This window comes from Toxotes jaculatrix, chromosome 20, assembly GCF_017976425.1.
Source record: "Toxotes jaculatrix isolate fToxJac2 chromosome 20, fToxJac2.pri, whole genome shotgun sequence".
In the NCBI taxonomy this organism is placed as follows: Eukaryota; Metazoa; Chordata; class Actinopteri; family Toxotidae; genus Toxotes; species Toxotes jaculatrix.
In genome coordinates this window covers 1289997-1308575 of record NC_054413.1, presented here as the reverse complement: position 1 = coordinate 1308575, position 18579 = coordinate 1289997, and the positions used below count along the sequence as shown (strand labels likewise).

Below are 18579 nucleotides of genomic sequence, written 5' to 3'. Positions count from 1 at the left end.
AGAGGCTGATATCTCTGCATCCAGAGCACTGTAACAGATAACACACACTGCAAAGCTCTGACAGGTGATTGTTTCCTCTCAGAGTAAGTATAAGGAGGGCGGCAGGAGGAGCCTGTCTCAGAGCTTCTACTCTCAGCTCCCAGAGACCTCAGAGACTCAGTTTGCCAAAGCTGTTGCTGAGCTGCAGAGCGAGGTGAGCGAGTCTCACCGTCATAAATACAGACGTGAAGGTGGTGAAGAAAATAATAAATAAATTCCTCTCCGTTAATATTTACCAAACCTCTGTTCTGACCTGCCGTGTGCACGTGTTTTTCAGATGTTGAAAAGTGTTTTTATGTTTAGATGCGGTACAAAGGAGCGGGTAAGAAGGACGTGAACTCCTGTCTGTACTCCGTCCTGCCCGAGACTTTAGAGACGGCTCACGCCAAGGAAGTGTCCGAGCTCCTCAGTGAGGTACAGGAGCCATCGCAAACATTTCACAGAAACGTTAACGCTCCTGATGTGATGCAGCAGCTTCCCCTGCTGCTGCTGCTGCTCCTGGTGTTTTTGTTTGTTTGTGATTGATGCTTTATGTTGTGATAACTGCAGGTGAAGTATAAAGAGGACGGTAAGAAGGAGATGAGCGTCAACCTGTACTCCCTGCTGCCTGAGACCATGGACACCCAGCACGCTAAAGAGGCGTCACACCTGCAGAGCGAGGTATTCAACCTGCTTTCTTCATTTGTTGCTGTTTTGGTTGGTTTTCTTTTCCCTGTGCTGATTTAAATACTCTGTCCTCGGATGATGTTGTTGTTATCGAACCAGTGGTTGAAATGAGCTCAAAGGCCACAGCTTCTGTTTTTCTGCTGTTGTAAAATAAGAGCAGCGTTAGCCTTTATTTTCAGTGCATCCATCCACTCCTGTCTCCTGCAGGTGAAGTATAAAGAAGGTCTGAAGCAGAAGATTCAAAACAGTTTGTACCATCAGCTGCCAGAGACCACAGAGACACAGCTGGCCAAACAGCTGTCTGAGCTGCAGAGTGAGGTACAGCACCGGACACGCGTTATGATATGGTTAAAAAAAATAGTTTACACATGAAGACAAACGGCGTGCAGCAGCTGAGAAAGCAGAACGGTTGTGTTTTGTGATGCAGGCCAAGTATAAAGAAGCTGGAAAGAAGGAGGTGAACACCTGCCTGTACTCTCTCCTGCCTGAGACCCTGGAGACACAACACGCTAAAGAGACCACAGAGCTGCTCAGTCAGGTACAGAACCTCAGCCTTTTTAATGCACATGCAGTGAACACCAAGGTTAAACCAGTGTTTACTGATGATGGTTGTTCTCTCTACCCACATTTTCACAGATCAAGTACAAGGAGAGCGGGAGGAAGGAGATGTCCAGCTCCCTCTACTCCTCCCTGCCTGAAACTTCAGAGACCAGCTTCGCCAGAGAGATGACTGACATGCTGAGCGAGGTACCAACACTCCCACGCTAAAACTCCGCCATCATGTGACCAGGTCTCTGTCCAGGTCTCTGAAAAGAGAAGACAGACCAGCACAACATGATGACGTCTGATGAGAAACAGACTAAAATAAATGTCTTTATACTTTATTCATTTTCACCAAAAATCTGAAGCTAAATCAAAATCAGGAGCCGAACTGAAGATGATGTAACGACACTGAAAACTCCAAAATCCAAAATCCTCAGATCCCCTCTCACGGTCCACAAACAGGAAGTGAGCGCTGCAGCGTTACTGGCTCGCGGTGTCTGATGTTTCTGTGGTGAACTGGTCATCACAAGAGTGATTATCATCAGAAAAGGATCAAAGAGGGGATCTTCGATTTGCATACGAGCGCTGCTGAACACACACAGTCTGCGCTAATGAGGCTTGGCTCGCTGTCAGTGTTGATCTGTGAGGACACAAAGACGTGTTCATCAAACACAGACCATGAAAAGAAAGCTATTAAAAATACACAGTGACTAAACACAGGCAGGAGAAATAAATATGCTTTGCTTTGCCATTAATAGAAAAAGAGGCTAACGGTCGATAGATGTCCTGCATTTTTTAATTTGCTCAGACAAACAGAGAGAACAACCGAGTATTTGTTAGTTTTTATCATCTTCTAAGACAAGAAAGTTGCAGAGACAACGTCCTCTGCATGTAAGATGTCTCTCATTATACAGATCCAGAGGAGGGACTCTTCATGCTTTTGCTTTTCTGTCTTTTAACAGAATAAGTACAAAGAGAACGGGATGAAGAGCCTCTCTCAGAGCGTCTACAGTCAGCTACCACAGACCACTGAGATGCAGTTTGTTAAGGCTGTGTCTGAGCTGCAGAGCGAGGTGGGGAACGAGGGTCTCTCATCGATAAGTGGCTTTCATCCGGGGCATCCCGCTTTCTGCTGAGATTCAAGTGAAACCACAGTCCATGTATTTCGTAGTCCAGTTAGACTCTGTCCAACGAAACCTGAGGAAAAATGAGCAGTGCCTCAGGAAAATTCATCTTCAGTTTATTATTAAAACCACTGTTGGAAGGTAACAAGTACATTTACTCACTGTGCTTCAGTCAAGTGCAGGTTCAAGGTAGAATTTCAGTCATAAAGACTCAGATCGAGGATCTTAGATTATTCGTCTGAATTCCTGTGGCTGCTGATGGGCACTTTTCTTCTTTGAGCTGAATGTTTCTGTTGTTGATGTTGTGCTTCTAATGAATTCTCACCAGATTCTGGTCCTTGAAACCTCATAAAAACAATAAGCATCATTTCATTGAACTGATTTTAGATGAAGTACAAACAGGGAAAGAAAGACGTGTCCAGCTCTCTGTATTCCACTCTACCTGAGACCCTGGAGACGCTTCACGCCAAAGAAGCTTCTGAACTGCAGAGCGAGGTAAAACACGCGTCTACCTGCAGATCACACTGACAAACAGGTGCTCGTGTTATAGCTGGATAATTGTCTGTGCTCCTGTTTGTGTCCAGCTGAAGTACAAGGCGGCTCTGAAGGACGGTCTGTCCTCCAGCCTGTTCCACCTGCTGCCGCAGACCTTAGAGACGGCCCACGCCAAGGAGGTCTCAGAGCTTCTCAGCGAGGTAACGTCAGGAAGGGGAACAGGTGAAATGTTCGGCTGGTGGACGAAGCTTCAGGTGAAAGTCAACTTTCCTGTGTTTTTCAGGTGAAGTATAAAGAGGACGGTAAGAAGGACATGAGCATGAACCTGTTCTCTGTGCTGCCTGAGACCATGGACACCCAGCACGCTAAGGAGGCGTCTCACCTGCAGAGCGAGGTATTCAAACACACACACACACACAAAGCCAGCATTGCTAATATGAGCTAAAATGTGGAGGTGGCTGCTGCCAGTGTTGCTCCAGTGTGTTTCAGAAATCAGCAGTGAAACGGTGAGATGAGGCTGCGATGAGGCGAGCGCCGCGTGATGCTCCCTCCTGTTTCCTGCAGGTGAAATACAAAGAAGGTCTGAAGCAGAAGACTGAGAGCAGTTTGTATCATCGGCTCCCAGAGACCGCAGAGACACAGCTGGCCAAACAGCTGTCTGAGCTGCAGAGTGAGGTACGGCGATCAGACCCACCTCAGTGTAGCATCCTCCTGTTTGCATCCTCATCTCATCCTCATCGTGTGAATCAAAAATGAGAGAAAAGTTGTGAGAGATGTGATTAAACACGTTCACATTTTCATCATTTGCCCAAAGTTTTCATAGGAAAACTTTGTCGTGATAGTCAGAAGTATCCAGAAACAATCCAACACATCCGTGACCACGTTTATTTCAAACTGCAGACCAGGTACAAGGAGGCAGGTAAGAAGGAGGTGAACACCTGCCTGTACTCGCTGCTGCCTCACACCATGGAGACGCAGCACGCTAAAGAAGCCGCGGAGCTGCTCAGTGAGGTAAAGCTGCTGTTTTCTTCTGTTGTCTGACGTAAATGTTCTGATTTCTGAGAAGTGTTTGGGTCTGATGCTGAACCTCTATGTAACACAGTGCTTTGAAAAACAGCTGCAACATTTTCTTTTCATCTCAGTAAGTCACAGTTTCCTCATCCAGCTTCCTCAGTTTTTCTGATGCTGCGCTTTCACAGATCAAGTACAAGGAGAGTGTGAAGAAGGAGATGTCCAGCTCCCTGTACTCCTCTCTGCCCGACACCCTGGAAACCAGTTTTGCCAGAGAGATGAGCGGCACTCTGAGCGAGGTGAAAGAAAACCCTGAGTTCTCCCTCAGTTATCTGCCCCAGACTCGACCACAATCAGTGATCATGTGACTTTGGATGTGACGTTCCTACATTCAGATTTAGTTTATCAGCAGAATACTCAACCTTTAAGACCTTCTGAAGTAGTTATTTAGGAAGAACCAGTTATAACTGTTTCCTCCTGTTTGTGGGGTAAAGCCACAGTGATGAGCGGGACAGGGGAGGGAAGACAGAAAATTTGTTTCTTCAACCTCAAACATTTTGGAATGAGATTAAATAAACATGCGGGACGGATCCTGGACGTGCTTCACATGAGAACTGATGCCTCCTCAAAATAACTGTAGTGCAGAGAGAGAAGTAAGAATCTGTTTGACTAGTTATAAATAATCACTACCCCCATTATCCAGTGCTCTCTGATGTTCATACCTTAGACCCTCATCAGAGGCCAGATTAGCATCAGAAACAGGATCAAAGAGGTTTCGCAGCCTGTCGCTAACGTGCATCGGAGAAGAGTCATTAATAATATCTGATCTGTGGCCAGGGGAAGATGGGATTCCAGATTTGTACCAAGTCTTTTCAGGGCACAGGGACAACAAACTTTTCTGGGGCCTCATCGAGCTGCTCAACGTCTGCCTTACATTTAAATCAAACGGATCTTCACTGTCTCCATCTCTTCCAGAACAAGTACAAGGAGGACGGGAAGAGAAGCCTCTCTCAGAGCTTCTACTCTCAGCTACCACAAACAGCTGAGACTCGGTTTGCCAAAACTGTCTCTGAGCTGCAGAGCGAGGTGAGGAACCATCAGTGTCTTTGAAAGGTGGCGTCTGAAGCAGGTTCATCTGTGAAACCAGTGTGGAACAGTACGTTCATGTTTGGTTTGTGCTCTGATTCAGATGAAGTACAAAGAAGCAGGAAAGAAAGAAGGTACAAGCTCTTTGTACTCGACTTTACCCGAGACTCTGGAAACTCAGCACGCCAAAGCGGCTTCGCAGCTGCAGAGCCAGGTACCGTCACAAACATCAGGAACATGAGCGCCATCTGTCTGGGCTTTCTCTGCTGCTGAATCGATTAACGTGATCCTCTCTGTTTGAACCATGTCTGCTTCAGCTGAAGTACAAGCAGGGTCCGAGGAGAGACTCCACGAGTCTTTACCACCTGATGCCAGAAACCAGCGAGACTCAGTTTGTCAGAGAGCAGACGGAGATGCTCAGTGAGGTACGACTGATGTAGCTGTTTAAACTCCTGAGATCTTCATCAGCTGTGTGTGTGTGTGAGCCCGTTTTTCTCATGTCACAGCTTCAAACCTTCACTTCACCGTCAAGATTCATTATCTCATGGATTAATGAAGTTTTCATATGTCAGTATATTCCTGTGTCTGAACGAATAAATGAGCGAACCCTCCACCGACCTGATTCTCGTCCGTCACAAGGTCAAATACAAAGAAGATGGTAAGAAGGAGATGAGCGTCAGCCTGTACTCTCTGCTCCCCGACACCATCGACACGCAGCACGCCAAAGAGCTGACACAGATGCAGAGTGAGGTGGGTTCAGGCTGCTGACTGTGGGCTGAATGTTCAGTGTACGTCCTTTAACCTGCAGGGTTCAGTCTGTCTGTGACTGTGTCCTCGTTTGGAGAAGGTTGATAAAGCAGCTGAGTTTTGTGAGCAGCATCAGAAGTTCTGCACTCAGACAGAAAAAGAAATAAGATCAGATAGACCAAGAAATCCCCACAGGAAAAGAGATTTAAACCTTTCTGATTTCCTAATTTTAGTTTTGGAAAGAATCATTTCATCTTGGACTAGTTATAAAGAAAATAGAGTTATATTAATTAGAGTTTATGTAGTTTATGTTGTGGTTGTTTATTTCCAGATTCCCTGCTCCATTTAAATATATGTCACAGAAAATACCACTGAACCTCCAGCTCATGGCTCATGGTTTCCTCTGAGCAGGTCCTTGTTGTGTCTTTCAGGCTAAATACAAAGAGGCCGGTAAGAAGCAAGCATCCACGTCTCTGTACCATCGACTACCAGAAACCCTGGAGACGCAACACGCCAAAGAGGCTTCACAGCTACAGAGTCAGGTATTCATATGCACACATGCAGCTAAAGGCAGAGGTTCTCCAGCATGATGTTAGTCATGCTCACAGCTCCACAGGCTTGTTTTAAACGTCAGAGTCTTCGTCCTGGGTGAGCGTCCACGCTTTGTGCCATCTGTGTCTCGCAGATCTTGTACAAAGAGGCTGTGAAGAAGGAGTTGTCGTGTCCGGTTTACCACCAGCTGCCGGACACTCTGGAGACTCAGTTCGCCCGAGGCCTCAGAGACATGCAGAGCCAAGTAAGAGCAGAGAGACGTCGCAGTGAAGGGACACGTTCAGCAGTTTGTGCTGATTTCAGGTGTTTTTAGAACGATGACACAGCAGATTTGTTTGTTAATGTTACAAGTCAAAGTTTTTGTCTTTGGCTGTAGAACAAGTACAAGGAGGACGGGATGAAGAGCCTGTCCCACAGTGTCTACAGTCAGCTGCCAGAGACCACTGAGACGCAGTTTGCTAAAACTGTGTCTGAGCTGCAGAGCGAGGTGAGACGAGAGACGAGGACTGTGAAGACGTGGACTTAATGACGAGACGAGGACTGTGGATGAAGCATTAAGACTCATTCATGGATAGAGAGAGAAATCAGGCAGCACAGATCCAGCTCTGTGAAATAAAATGTGAAGATGAATGAGGTTGCATCAAATAACCCTGCACCGTCAGTACATCTCTTCCTAAACAACAATAAAAACACATAAAATGTCCTTTAATGTTGTTTTCAGACCAAGTATAAGAAGTCAGGGAGGCAGGAGGCCGGCAGCTGTTTGTACTCTGTGATGGCTGAAACCCTGGATACTCAACACGCCAAGCAGGCCTCACAGATCCAGAGCCAGGTACTGCTCACACACAACACGCTCACGTCCCTGTGTGTACATCCATGGCCTGTTTACTGTCTGCACAGCACCACTACACTTCACTCTGTCTGAAAGGAAATGCTCAGTAATTAAATATCTCTCTGCCGTCTCGTCACTGTCACACTTCAGTCTCTGTACAGGTTAAATAAATGACCTGTTCATTCATGAGCTTCACACGTGCTGCTGTGATCTTTGTCCCGTTTGGACAGATCCAGGCTCGCTCGTGTTTCTGGCAGATTTTGAGTTGAAGGAAAAACCAGCACACCTCAGGAAAACACTTTAAACTCAGTCAGACCGCGTCCGTCCTGTCGTCCCTGCAGGTGAAGTACAAAGAGGGCGTGCAGAAGGACGTGTCGTCCACTTTGTTTTCCAGCCTTCCTCAAACCCTCCAGACTGAGTTGGCCAAGGAGGTGACGGAGCTCCAGAGCCAGGTGACGGACTGTCTGTTCTGCTTTGGGTCAGCACACGTGGCCTGATTCAGCAGGAACATTTGTCAGTTCAGTTCATTTTCCTCGTTTTCTTCCTTTAAACTCCCGTCTCCTCTGCTGTGATTGGTCAGCTTGGTGACTGACAGCCGCTGCTACAGCACTGAAAGTACTGAAAACATACATGAAAACTTCTACTGTACTGAAATAAACAAACAATAAACAAATAAATAAAGTCATGGAGTCATACAGCCTCAGGATCTGTTCACATCCATCGTTTGCTGTGACTCCACCTCTAAAACTCACAGCTGCTCCCACCAACTTCAGCCTGCTGAGTTTGTTCTGTGTTGTCAGACGTGTGTCATTGTTTGTTTGTTTTGTGATGCAGGTGAAATATAAAGGGAACTGTAAGAAGGAAGCGTCCTCCTCCCTGTACCACCTCCTCCCTGAGACGCTGGAGACGCATTTTGCCAAACAGATGTCAGAGATCCAGAGCGAGGTGCAGCGATGCTCGGCTCTATTCTTCTCTACTTTCACTGAAAACATTTTCTTTTCTTGTTTTCTTCATTTTCTCTCTTCACATTGTTCATTGGTCATTTGTTTCTCCTCTGAAGGCAAAGTACAAGAAGGAGAAAGAGGATCTGCCCAACACTCTGTACTCGCTGCTGCCTGAAACTCTGGAGACTCAGTTTGTTAAAGAGATGGCTGCGACTCACAGCGAGGTGGGAACCTGTCTGTTATCAGGAGAATCCAGCCGAAGAACCTCATCCTGTCTCACTGCAACAGCAAACATCATCAAACAGCAAACATCGTCTAGAAACATGAACTAGAAAAGAATAAATAAAGTCCAGGCGTCGCCGCCTCAGCAGCAAGGATGAGCTTCATTTATTCCAAACTTAAACGTGTCAGCTGTGCAGGGTCAGAAGCTGAATTCCCATTGGCTGACAGCCTGCTGATGATGTCACAGAATAGTTGCCATATCAGCAACCAATGGGATGTAAGACTGATAACACTGGTCAGTGGAGATAGTTGTTTGTGTATTTTTAGTTGTTAGTGGCTAAAGAACAGTTTCAGGGAGAGAATCAGAGATCACAGGCCAGTGTGTGTGCAAGGGAAGTTTACTCTGTGTGTGTCTGTGTCTGTGTCTGTGTGTGTGTGTGTGTGTGTTTCTCAGGGGAGGTATAAGCAGGCTGGTAAGCAGCAGGCAGCGTCGTCTCTTTACTCCAAACTGCCTGAAACTCTGGAGACCAAACACGCCAAAGACGTGGCTGAGCTGCAGAGCGAAGTGAGTGTCTCTACCTTTATCTGTCTTTATTATTTTAACTTTATTTTACTGGACGTGATCTTACTGACAAATTGAAGCAGAAAAAATTCTAGAGGAAACACATACCACCGGTGTAACAGCCCACACATCTCTCCACAGACATTTCAGCTGAAGCTGTGCTGTGGTTTTTTTTCCATGACACAAAGTTGAATTAATATCCAGATGAAATTAATCCCGTTTTTAAAAAAGTGTTTTGCCAACACAGGAAGTTTTTGGTCTGTCCCAACACATGAGAAAAGTTCCTCCATATCCTCTCCAACAGAAGTTAGAAGATTTATCTGGAGAAAGTTGTTCCACTGACTCTGGAAAGAGCTTCACCTCCGTTACACTGGGGTGGAGCCAGAAACCTTTGACACATGAAGCCAAAGGGTTAGGGAGAGGAGCTCCGGGTAAATCTGAGACCGATGCTCTGTTTCTGACAGAAAAAGTACAAAGATGGAGGGAGGAAGGAGATGACGTCGCCTCTGTACGCTCAGCTTCCCGAGACCGCCGAGACCCAGTTCGCCCGCGAGATGACTGAGATGCAGAGCGAGGTACGTCCAACGTCCAGCCTGTGAACGTTAAGTCAAAGGGCTCAGTGAGCCGTACATCATTTTCACCAAGACGTAAGAAGGACGAGAAGGTTGAAACTAAAACAGAGACTAAAAAGAGAAAGAGAAATGTAAATCTGCACCTGAAACACCTGTAAAAGAGGAATATCGTCTTGTTGTCTTGTCGTCTCCAGAACAGGTATAAGGAAGGCGGGAAGAAAAGTCAGGCTGTCAGTGTTTACTCCCAGTTACCAGAGACCAGCGAAACCCAGTTTGCCAAAACTGTTTCTGAAATACAGAGTGAGGTGAGTGAAGTTCATCCTAAACGTTTGGTAACTGAAATCTTATCATGTAGTGACGGAGCATTTCTGTCCCCGTCAGTGTGTTGATGAATCTTCTTTAATGTCCCTTTTTGGACAAAAACAGTCTGAAATGTCAAAGTAAAAAACCAAATCCAGACTTTTCAGCTGCTGTCGCACTGTTCACACACAACATGATGCTTCGTCTTCTGTTCTAGAGCAAATACAAAGAAGCAGGGAAGAGAGACGCGTCCAGCTCTCTGTACTCTCAGCTGCCGGAGACTCTGGACACGCTGCACGCTAAAGAGGTTTCACAGCTGCAGAGTCAGGTACTGAACGTGGAAACATCAGGTCCGGACCTGAGTTCAGCTCAGCTGGAAGTGACGTGGGGAGCTGAGCTGACGTTTGAAACCTGATCTAAAGAACCAGTTTCCCCTCTGTTCTTCCGTCTCTGTGCAGGTGAAGTATAAACAGGACAGTAAGAAGGAGGCGGGCAGCTCTTTGTATCATCAGCTGCCTGAAACCTCAGAGACACAGCTGGCTAAAGGGCTGAGAGACATTTACAGCCAGGTGAGAAACACGGGCCGACGCGGTGTCGCTGCTGGGTGTCGCCATGGTGACCGCGGCGCAGTAAGATCTGTGTGCTCTGTCCTAGGTGAAGTACAAAGAGGAGGGTAAGAAGGAGATAGGGAAGAACCTGTACTCGCTCCTCCCTGAGACGGCAGAGACACAGTTCGCCAAGCAGGTGTCAGAGATGCAGAGTGAGGTGAGGACCCTGAACGCCTCACACACAGACTGAGGAGCCGTGTTAATGCTGACAGTTACAGTCATGACAGTGACAGTGAAGCCTTTCCATTTTAAAACCCTGTGGTTTGAGTGGAAGATGTGAGATCAAACTTTTTTCTCTTTTTTCAAGGCAAAGTACAAGAAAGATAAAGAGGATCTGCCCAACGCTCTGTACTCGCTGCTGCCTGAAACCCTGCACACTCAGTTTGTTAAAGAGATGGCTGAGACTCACAGTGAGGTGGGAACCTGTGTGTGTGTGTGTGTGTGTGTCCATGTTAACACATTCCAGCCAAACTGACCACTGTTGTCTATTCTGGTCTCGTTATCAGAGGCACACTCATAGCTTCTGGTCCCCCCTCCTTCCCTCCCTCTCTCCATGTCTCCCTCCTTCTCTCCCTCCTTCTCTCTCGCCCTCCCTCCCTCTCTCCATGTCTCCCTCCTTCTCTCCCTCCTTCTCTCTCGCCCTCCCTCCCTCTCTCCATGTCTCCCCCCTTCTCTCCGTCCCTCTCTCCCTCCCTCTCTCCCTCCCTCTCTCCATGTCTCCCTCCTTCTCTCCGTCCCTCTCTCCCTCCCTCTCTCCCTCTCTCCCTCCCTCCCTCCCTCCCTCTCTCCTCTTGTGCTACAGAAATAAATTCAGAGTGTTTCTATTCTGCTTTAAACCAAATGAGAAATGCAGCATCTCCTTCTCTGTGTGGTACAGAAAGTGTTTCCTGACAGTGAGACAGTCCTGCATCGATGCCAGCAGTGTCGGACATGTGTTGAAAAAACATTTTCACCCATGTAGCTGTCTGTTGTGATGTGCTGTCTGTTGTGATGTGCTGTCTGTTGTGACGGAGAAGCTGTAAAATAAAAAGTGTTTTTCCTGCAGATCAAATATAAAGAAGCAGGAAAGAAGGAGGCGAGCAGTTCTCTGTACCAGCGGCTGCCTGAGACTCTGGAGACGCAGCATGTGAAAGAGGTTACTGAGCTGCAGAGCGAGGTACACACATCTATTATTCACATTCATTCACATTTCATCGAGTTTAATATTTGAGCATCAAAACACTTAAGAGTGATTCCTTCTTCGGTTGTAATCTAATACTTTAGTCATGGAGCAAACCTGCTGTCTGAGTCCAGTGTTCCTCTGCTCTGAATGAATGAATGAATAATGTTCTGCTGTTTGAAGACTCGCAGCTAAACGCTGCAGATATTTGGAATTCTGTTTGTAGTCGGTGCAGCAACAGTAAAATTTTGTCAGCATTATCTCGCCGAGGAGCAGAAGAGTTTGTGTAACACAACTCACATATTCAACAGAAAGACGACAACCAGAAGCTGAGAACAGAGAAGCTGAGTCTGATCAGCGTCCGGGGAACAGGAACCTCATGAGGAACGTTTCCTCCAGAGGAACCAGCTTCTTCTGGGGGAACGTTTAGGTCCTGGTGTGAACATTGGTCTAATAGATCTTGGGAAATTAAAGCTCCTGGAGCTTATGGTGGAAAAGCAATAGAAAGAAATATGATTCAGTTTCCTGTCTTCCTCCATCTGGATGTGGTGGTGTGTCCCAGTTTACTGAGATGCTCAGAATTCAGATTAAATGTTGTCAAACTCTGTGGTCGCTGCTGTGTTTAGATGCAAAGGAAAATGATTTTCCACTGACGTGAAAACAGAAAAATCCTCACAGCTGAAGTTTCTGTCAGTTTGTGAATCGGTGTCAGAGCCTGTTTCGTTCCCACGAAGAGCTGAGCTGATGTCTGCGCTCGTCTCGCCATGCTTCGTCTCACCTGCAGAACAAGTACAAGGAGAGCGGGAAGAAGCTGATGTCGTCCAGTTTGTACGCTCAGCTGCCGCAGACGGCCGAGACACAGCTCGCCGCCAAGATGTCGGACCTGCAGAGTGAGGTACACACACACACACACACACACAGGTACAGATGAGGATCGACAGTCGCTCTGAATGAGTCTGATGTCATCTCCCTCAGTGTCTTCAGTCTCTCTGTCTTTTCCAGAGTAAATATAAAGAGGACGGGATCAAGAGCCTGTCTCAGAGTCTCTACTCTCAGCTGCCAGAGACCGCTGAGACCCAGTTTGTCAAAACTGTCTCTGAGCTGCAGAGCGAGGTGAGGAAAACGTTCCTTCCTGTTGTGAGACACTCATCATTAACCAGTGAATCAGACACAGTTTCATAAAACACACGTCCGACAAACTCAGTCAGAGGTTGATGTTTCCTTTAGGCCAAGTACAAGGAGGCGAGCAGGAAGGAGGCGAGCAGCTGTCTGTTCCATCAGCTGCCTGAAACTCTGCAAACCCAACACGCTAAGGAGGCGACGGAGCTGCAGAGTCAGGTACACACACACACACACACACGGGACTGGATGAACAGCGATTTTAGTGGAATTGTCCCGCTGTCCCTGATCTCTGCTGTCCTCTGTCCTCTGCAGGTGAAGTACAAGGAAGGTCAGAAGGAGCTGAGCACCAGCCTGTACTCTCTGCTGCCCGAGACCGAGGAGATGAAGTTTGCCAAAGCCGCCATGGAGCTGCAGAGCGAGGTGGGTGGACGAGCGCATGGCGTCGTCACCGCTGTGGTCCTGAACCTGGAAAAGCTACAGCTACTGTTTCAGTTCATACCAGTTTGGATGTTCATCTTCTCGTCTTGATGTTTGTGTCTGTCAGAACAAATACAAGCAGAAAGGCAGGCAGGAGATCAGCAGCAGTGTTTTCCACCACATGCCGGAGACCAGAGAGACGGAGTTCGCTAAGCAGATCTCTGAGCTTCAGAGTGAGGTTGTACCAGTGTGTGGGTTTGTCTGTGTGCGTCGCAGGGATTGTTGTACCGGCGCGTTTCTTTATGTGTATTTGTTTGATACAGACAAAGTACAAGAAAGATAAAGAGGATCTGCCCAACGCTCTGTACTCGCTGCTGCCTGAAACTCTGGAGACTCAGTTTGTTAAAGAGATGGCTGAGACTCACAGTGAGGTGGGAACCTGTGTGTGTGTGTGTGTGTGTTGTTGCAGCACAGTGTGCAGGGTTGTGTAGTGTGTCGCTGTGCAAACATGGATCTAATGTTGTTGTTGTTTTCTGCTCCCAGAGTAAATACAAGGAGGCTGGTAAGAAGGAGCTGGTTAACAGTCTGTATTCTGTGCTGCCTGAGACCAAAGAAACTCAACACGCGAAGGAGCAGACTCAGCTGCAGAGTGAGGTACACACCACCTGCAGTCACCTCCCAACATTTATCTGCTGCAGGAAACTGTACGTCACTGATCTGTGTCCCGTCCCCCTGCTGGCTGTGTGCTGATAGAAGCTACCATCATTTTTATAAAGTTCTGTAACGTCAGTACGATGCTGATTATTGCTTAAAACAAAGGGATCAGAGTCATAATTCTGTCGGAGCCTCTTATACTTTGCACAGTAAAAGGTTTTTGGTTTGTGTTGTAGAAAACGTACAGGGAGGAGGGTAAGAAGGAGGCCGGCTGCAGTCTGTACGCCCAGATGCCCCAGACCATCGACACGGTCTTTGCTAAAGAACTGACCCAGAGGCAGAGCGACGTGAGTCTGATGAGACCTTCACTGGGTCACGTGACATGTGACATGGGATTAATATTTATAACCAGTTTAATAGTAACAAGCTGTGTCATCACACACACGTCAGAAACATGTCACACACACGTCACACAGGCAGGATTATAATCCACCAGGTGAGGAGAGAGGATGACTTACAGTTCTATGAAAAGAGCAGATGGGACGCACTTAGAGATATCCCACAATCCTCTCTCTCTCACACACACACACACACACACACACACACACACACGACAGGAGTGTGTTGGTGTAATTTTGTCTGCTGAGGCGTGAACACAGAGAGCAGCTGTGATGTGCTCTACAGCCTGAGGACACACACACTGACCTACTGTCCACACACACACACACACACAGTGTCAGGTTGAAGCTCGCTCACTGGGACAGACAAACATTTACCTGTGAAAGAACCACAGATGTGACTTTATGAAGCAGCTGTTGACGAGCAGGTGACAGATAAAGAGCAGAACGTGGAGAACCGTGACATGAAGGAACGTAACCTGGTCTGATGAGAACCTGCCTCCAGGTTAAGCACTGAAAGGTCGGGCTGTTTCTGAACATTGAAGGATTCAGTGTTCTCATCCTGCAGGTTGGACGCTCGTTCCTGTCACTGAAAAGTAGGATCATGCTTTTTCAAAATGATATTTAATGTGGCAGCAGGATGCTGATCAACCATCATGTAACCGATCCAGATCCTGATCCTGATCCAGATCCTGATCCTGATCCAGATCCTGATCCTGATCCTGATCCTGACCCAGATCCAGATCCTGATCCTGATCCTGATCCTGACCCAGATCCAGATCCTGATCCTGATCCTGATCTTGATCCTGACCCAGATCCAGATCCTGATCCAGATCCAGATCCAGATCCAGATCCTGATCCTGATCCTGATCCAGATCCAGATCCTGATCCTGATCCTGATCCCTGAGATCGGCTCTGATGGGCTCAGCTGTTGGAGTTACACATAAAAAGGACTGTAGTCTGATATGGAGCGTGAGGTTCACAGAGGAGGGTCATTGTTTGGAGTCAATCACCCCGGGGGAGTGTGTGTGGGGGGCAGAAAATCAAAGCTGGGGGTAAACTGGGGCACAGGCTTGGTGCTTTTTGCTTTCACATCCTTTGACCGAGCAATGTGACGCTAACTGGAGCGTGTGACTGAGAGTACCTCCACATCAGCAGCTCAGACTGTCTGCAGATCTCTGACAGTAAAACTGATCTCAGACCCTCAGGCTGGAGAACAGAGTGCAGGCACCAAACAGGAAACTATAACGTGATGTCTTTACTCAGCTGACAGTTAGCTAACTAACCCTGTCAGTTGGTTTGGACAGACTGAAGCAGCAGGTCTGTTCTGCAGGCCTGTTAATCTACACTCGGTTTAATATTCACTTCTGCGTCATGCTGTGAATTTCTCCTCGGCTCGTCTTATTTTTAGTGAGCGTGTTTTCAGTCGTTATTCAGCACCAGGCTGAATTAGTCATCAGATATTTTCTCTCTTCATCCAACATGCTCCTTTTTTTCCTGCCTCCATTTAACTGCCTCTCTCCTTCCACATTCCTTCTCTTCACCTTTTCATTTCTGCCCCTCCCTCACTCTGTTCTGCCTTTCTTCCTCTCCTTTTTTCCCCCTCACTGCCTTTTCCTGTCTCCGTCTCTCTGCAGAAGTTTTATAAGGAGAAGTACAATCGGGAGAAGGGGAAGTCCAGCTACAGCAGCATGAAGACGCTGCCTGAGGTGGAGCACGCCATGGAGGTCAACAAGAACCAGAGCGATGTAAACACACAAACGCACACGACACTTCTCAACATAACAACACAGCAGTTACATAACGTTTGCTGTGTTTGCAACAACCCACAACCGAGTGCTGCCTCGTCTGTGTGGAGGGACAAACACTGACAAACACTTTGGTGTTGCATTTACTGAGTGTGTTCAGTAAAGCTGAGACAGAACTGTCTCCACTGGTCTCAGGTCAGCTACAGAAAAGGAAAAGAGGAGCTTCATCACTACAACACGGTGCCTGACAGACCTGACATCATCAACGCCACCAACGCTGCTAAACTGGCCAGCGATGTGAGTCTGTGTGTGTGTGTGTGTGTGTGTGTGTGAGTTTGTGTGTGAGTCTGTGTGTGTGTGTGTGTGTGTGTGTGTGTGTGAGTCTGTGTGTGTGTGGGTGTGTGTGAGTCTCTGTGTGTGTGTGTGTGTAGCGATGTGAGTCTGTGTGTGTGTGTGTGTGTGTGTGTGTGTGTGTGTGTGTGTGAGTCTGTGTGTGTGTGTGTGTGTGTGAGTGTGTGTGAGAGTCTGTGAGTCTGTGTGTGTGTGTGTGTGTGTGTGTGTGCATGTGTGAGTCTCTGTGTGTGTGTGTGTGTAGGGGTGTGAGTCTGTGTGTGTGTGTGTGTGTGTGTGAGTCTCTGTGTGTGTGTGTGTGTGAATTCCCACGACAACAGTCCCGTTCAGCAGCTGTTCTCTGAGCTGATGAATTATAGAAAACGTTCTGCTGTTAACACTGACCTGTCGTTGCATAGGAGTGTTCTGCAGGATTCATCTCCATGGTGTGTGTGTGTGTGTGTGTGTGTGTGTGTGTGTGTGTGTGTGTGTGTGTGTGTGTGTGTGTGTGTGTGTGTGTGTGTGTGATTTTCATAGGTGGCCTATAAGAGCAACACTAAGCAGCCGGTTTACAGTGACGGCTCTCTTTTGGCCAGGACGGACATCCAGCACGCCAAGGAAGTTTCACAGCTGGCCAGCCAGGTGACACACACACACACACACACAAATACACAAAGCCTTCCCAGCATGCACTGGGCAGATGACAGGGAACCAGGGTTAGCGGACGTGTCCGGCTGAAAACACGTTTGTGAGATGTGCGTTTGCCTCCCTGCGTCTCCTGCAGGTGAAGTATAAGCAGAGCTTCGACAGACTCTTAAAGGGCCAGAGGCCTCGGTACAACCCGCTCGACTGTGTCTCCTTCAAACACACACAAGCTGCTGCCGCTCTGGCCAGTCAGGTGAGTGAACCACGGGGTCACATGATCTGTCTCACATGGTTTTAAAGTCATTGCACGGTGAGCACATCTAAGATTCCAGATGCTTCAGTTTAACCATGAACAAACAGATCATGAAGGTTCGTCCACTCTCAGATGTCACTTCATTACTACACAACATTCAATCAGATGTTCACTGACTTATTTAGACTGTTGTGTTGCTTTGTGTGACGTTTGTTGTGATGATTCAACAGAACTTATCAGAACAATCAGATTTGTTTCCTCCAGTTCACCTGAGACTTTTTCTATTCAACCACTGAGATAAACAAACTGTATCTGTGTGTGTGTGTGTGTGTGTGTGTGTCATTCACTTTGACTCACACTCTAAAATTCAGCCTGTTGTGTGGGTGTAACCATGGCAACCTTTCGAAAGCAAATGGAGAGGGATTGTGGGATGAAAGCTGGAGAAGTTGAAGAGGTTACACACATGCACACACTCATGTACTCACATGTCCACACACACACACACACACACACACACACACACACACAGATGCAGCCGTGGTTCAGTTTTAGCTCGTTGCTGCCCACACAGCCACAGAAAACAGCCTCTCCACTTCACAGCGTTACGTAACAGCTCGTTGTGTCGATCGCTGCCTGGTGTTCAGGAGCGCCGCACGTTCGCTCAGAGCTGCTTTTCAGAAAAGCTCCTCTCTGAGCAGGAGGCTCAGCGTCATGGTTTAAAGGCAGGTCTCTGAAAGCAGCGAGAAAGCACCAACGAAACGTGGATACACGTTCACTTTCAGACACATTTACTGAGCCGTGTCTGCAGACTGTCAAAAACACGGCTGTGAACAAAGCAGCAGGGAAATCAGGGCACCTCAACGATAATGTGCTTTTAAGAGGAAGTGATGTTAAATGTTCCAACATAATTCAGTGAGTATGAGAGAGAAGTCAGACAGTTACAATAAACAGTTTTATCATTAATTATCTCAAGTTTTTAAGATCTGTTTTTTAATGGAAGGAAAAGAGTGAAATCTTCCTGCAGGCGAACAGTGAAGTCTAACAGGAACTCTTTATCTGTCCTTCAGGTGAAGTATAAGACCAACCAGAGCCAGAAACCCGAAGGATCCTCAGACCTGCCAAACCTCCTGCAGCTGGAGCACGTGCTGCACGCCAGCAAGCTGCAGAGCAACGTACGACAGCACACAGCAGCTGTAACACAGGAAAAACACAGAAATGATGATTTACTAAAACATACATTCATCAGTGTGTGTGTGTCCAGGGAAATAAACCCAGTGGCAGTGGATCAGAAATGAGCAGAGAAGCCAAAATAAATGACTAACTAACAGAAAAAGGGTTGAAACATCCAGCTTCTGCCATGCTGAGGTTTTAGCTTTAGCTTCGGGCTAAGGTGAGAGTGTGAAGTGCAAATATGTGTGTGCGGTCAGGTGGAGTACAAGAAGAAGTACGAGCAGACGAAGGCCCACTACCACATCGCCCTGGACACGGCTGAACAGCTCCACCACAAGGAGAACGCGGTGCTGCACAGCCAGGTTCAACACACTGATGCT

At 47.3% G+C, this 18579-nt stretch overlaps 2 protein-coding genes across 7 annotated transcripts in view; both read left to right on the top strand.

Annotated features, from left to right (window-relative positions):
- nebl (nebulette) overlaps positions 1-18579 on the top strand; it is a 52394-nt gene that overhangs the window by 27789 nt on the left and 6026 nt on the right. The gene's annotated exons all lie outside the window — the stretch shown is intronic.
- The window catches only part of LOC121200359 (nebulin-like), a 31519-nt gene that overhangs the window by 9252 nt on the left and 3688 nt on the right, over positions 1-18579 (top strand). For 2 of the 5 annotated variants that reach the window (XM_041065612.1, XM_041065611.1), the window contains 46 exons: positions 83-193; positions 343-453; positions 589-699; positions 913-1023; positions 1133-1243; positions 1342-1452; positions 2211-2321; positions 2760-2867; positions 2957-3067; positions 3151-3261; positions 3432-3542; positions 3768-3878; positions 4067-4177; positions 4854-4964; positions 5068-5178; positions 5282-5389; positions 5604-5714; positions 6143-6253; positions 6397-6507; positions 6640-6750; positions 6985-7095; positions 7437-7547; positions 7930-8040; positions 8156-8263; positions 8716-8826; positions 9288-9398; positions 9590-9700; positions 9913-10023; positions 10154-10264; positions 10350-10460; positions 10611-10718; positions 11349-11459; positions 12247-12357; positions 12465-12575; positions 12690-12800; positions 12897-13004; positions 13129-13239; positions 13325-13432; positions 13545-13655; positions 13892-14002; positions 15691-15801; positions 15997-16098; positions 16669-16773; positions 16916-17029; positions 18097-18201; positions 18457-18561. In XM_041065612.1, coding sequence (XP_040921546.1) covers positions 83-193; positions 343-453; positions 589-699; positions 913-1023; positions 1133-1243; positions 1342-1452; positions 2211-2321; positions 2760-2867; positions 2957-3067; positions 3151-3261; positions 3432-3542; positions 3768-3878; positions 4067-4177; positions 4854-4964; positions 5068-5178; positions 5282-5389; positions 5604-5714; positions 6143-6253; positions 6397-6507; positions 6640-6750; positions 6985-7095; positions 7437-7547; positions 7930-8040; positions 8156-8263; positions 8716-8826; positions 9288-9398; positions 9590-9700; positions 9913-10023; positions 10154-10264; positions 10350-10460; positions 10611-10718; positions 11349-11459; positions 12247-12357; positions 12465-12575; positions 12690-12800; positions 12897-13004; positions 13129-13239; positions 13325-13432; positions 13545-13655; positions 13892-14002; positions 15691-15801; positions 15997-16098; positions 16669-16773; positions 16916-17029; positions 18097-18201; positions 18457-18561 — 5064 coding nt within the window. The remainder of the gene's footprint in view (positions 1-82; positions 194-342; positions 454-588; positions 700-912; positions 1024-1132; positions 1244-1341; positions 1453-2210; positions 2322-2759; positions 2868-2956; positions 3068-3150; positions 3262-3431; positions 3543-3767; positions 3879-4066; positions 4178-4853; positions 4965-5067; positions 5179-5281; positions 5390-5603; positions 5715-6142; positions 6254-6396; positions 6508-6639; positions 6751-6984; positions 7096-7436; positions 7548-7929; positions 8041-8155; positions 8264-8715; positions 8827-9287; positions 9399-9589; positions 9701-9912; positions 10024-10153; positions 10265-10349; positions 10461-10610; positions 10719-11348; positions 11460-12246; positions 12358-12464; positions 12576-12689; positions 12801-12896; positions 13005-13128; positions 13240-13324; positions 13433-13544; positions 13656-13891; positions 14003-15690; positions 15802-15996; positions 16099-16668; positions 16774-16915; positions 17030-18096; positions 18202-18456; positions 18562-18579) is intronic. The other 3 variants (XM_041065614.1, XM_041065615.1, XM_041065613.1) reach the window with 3 other exon arrangements.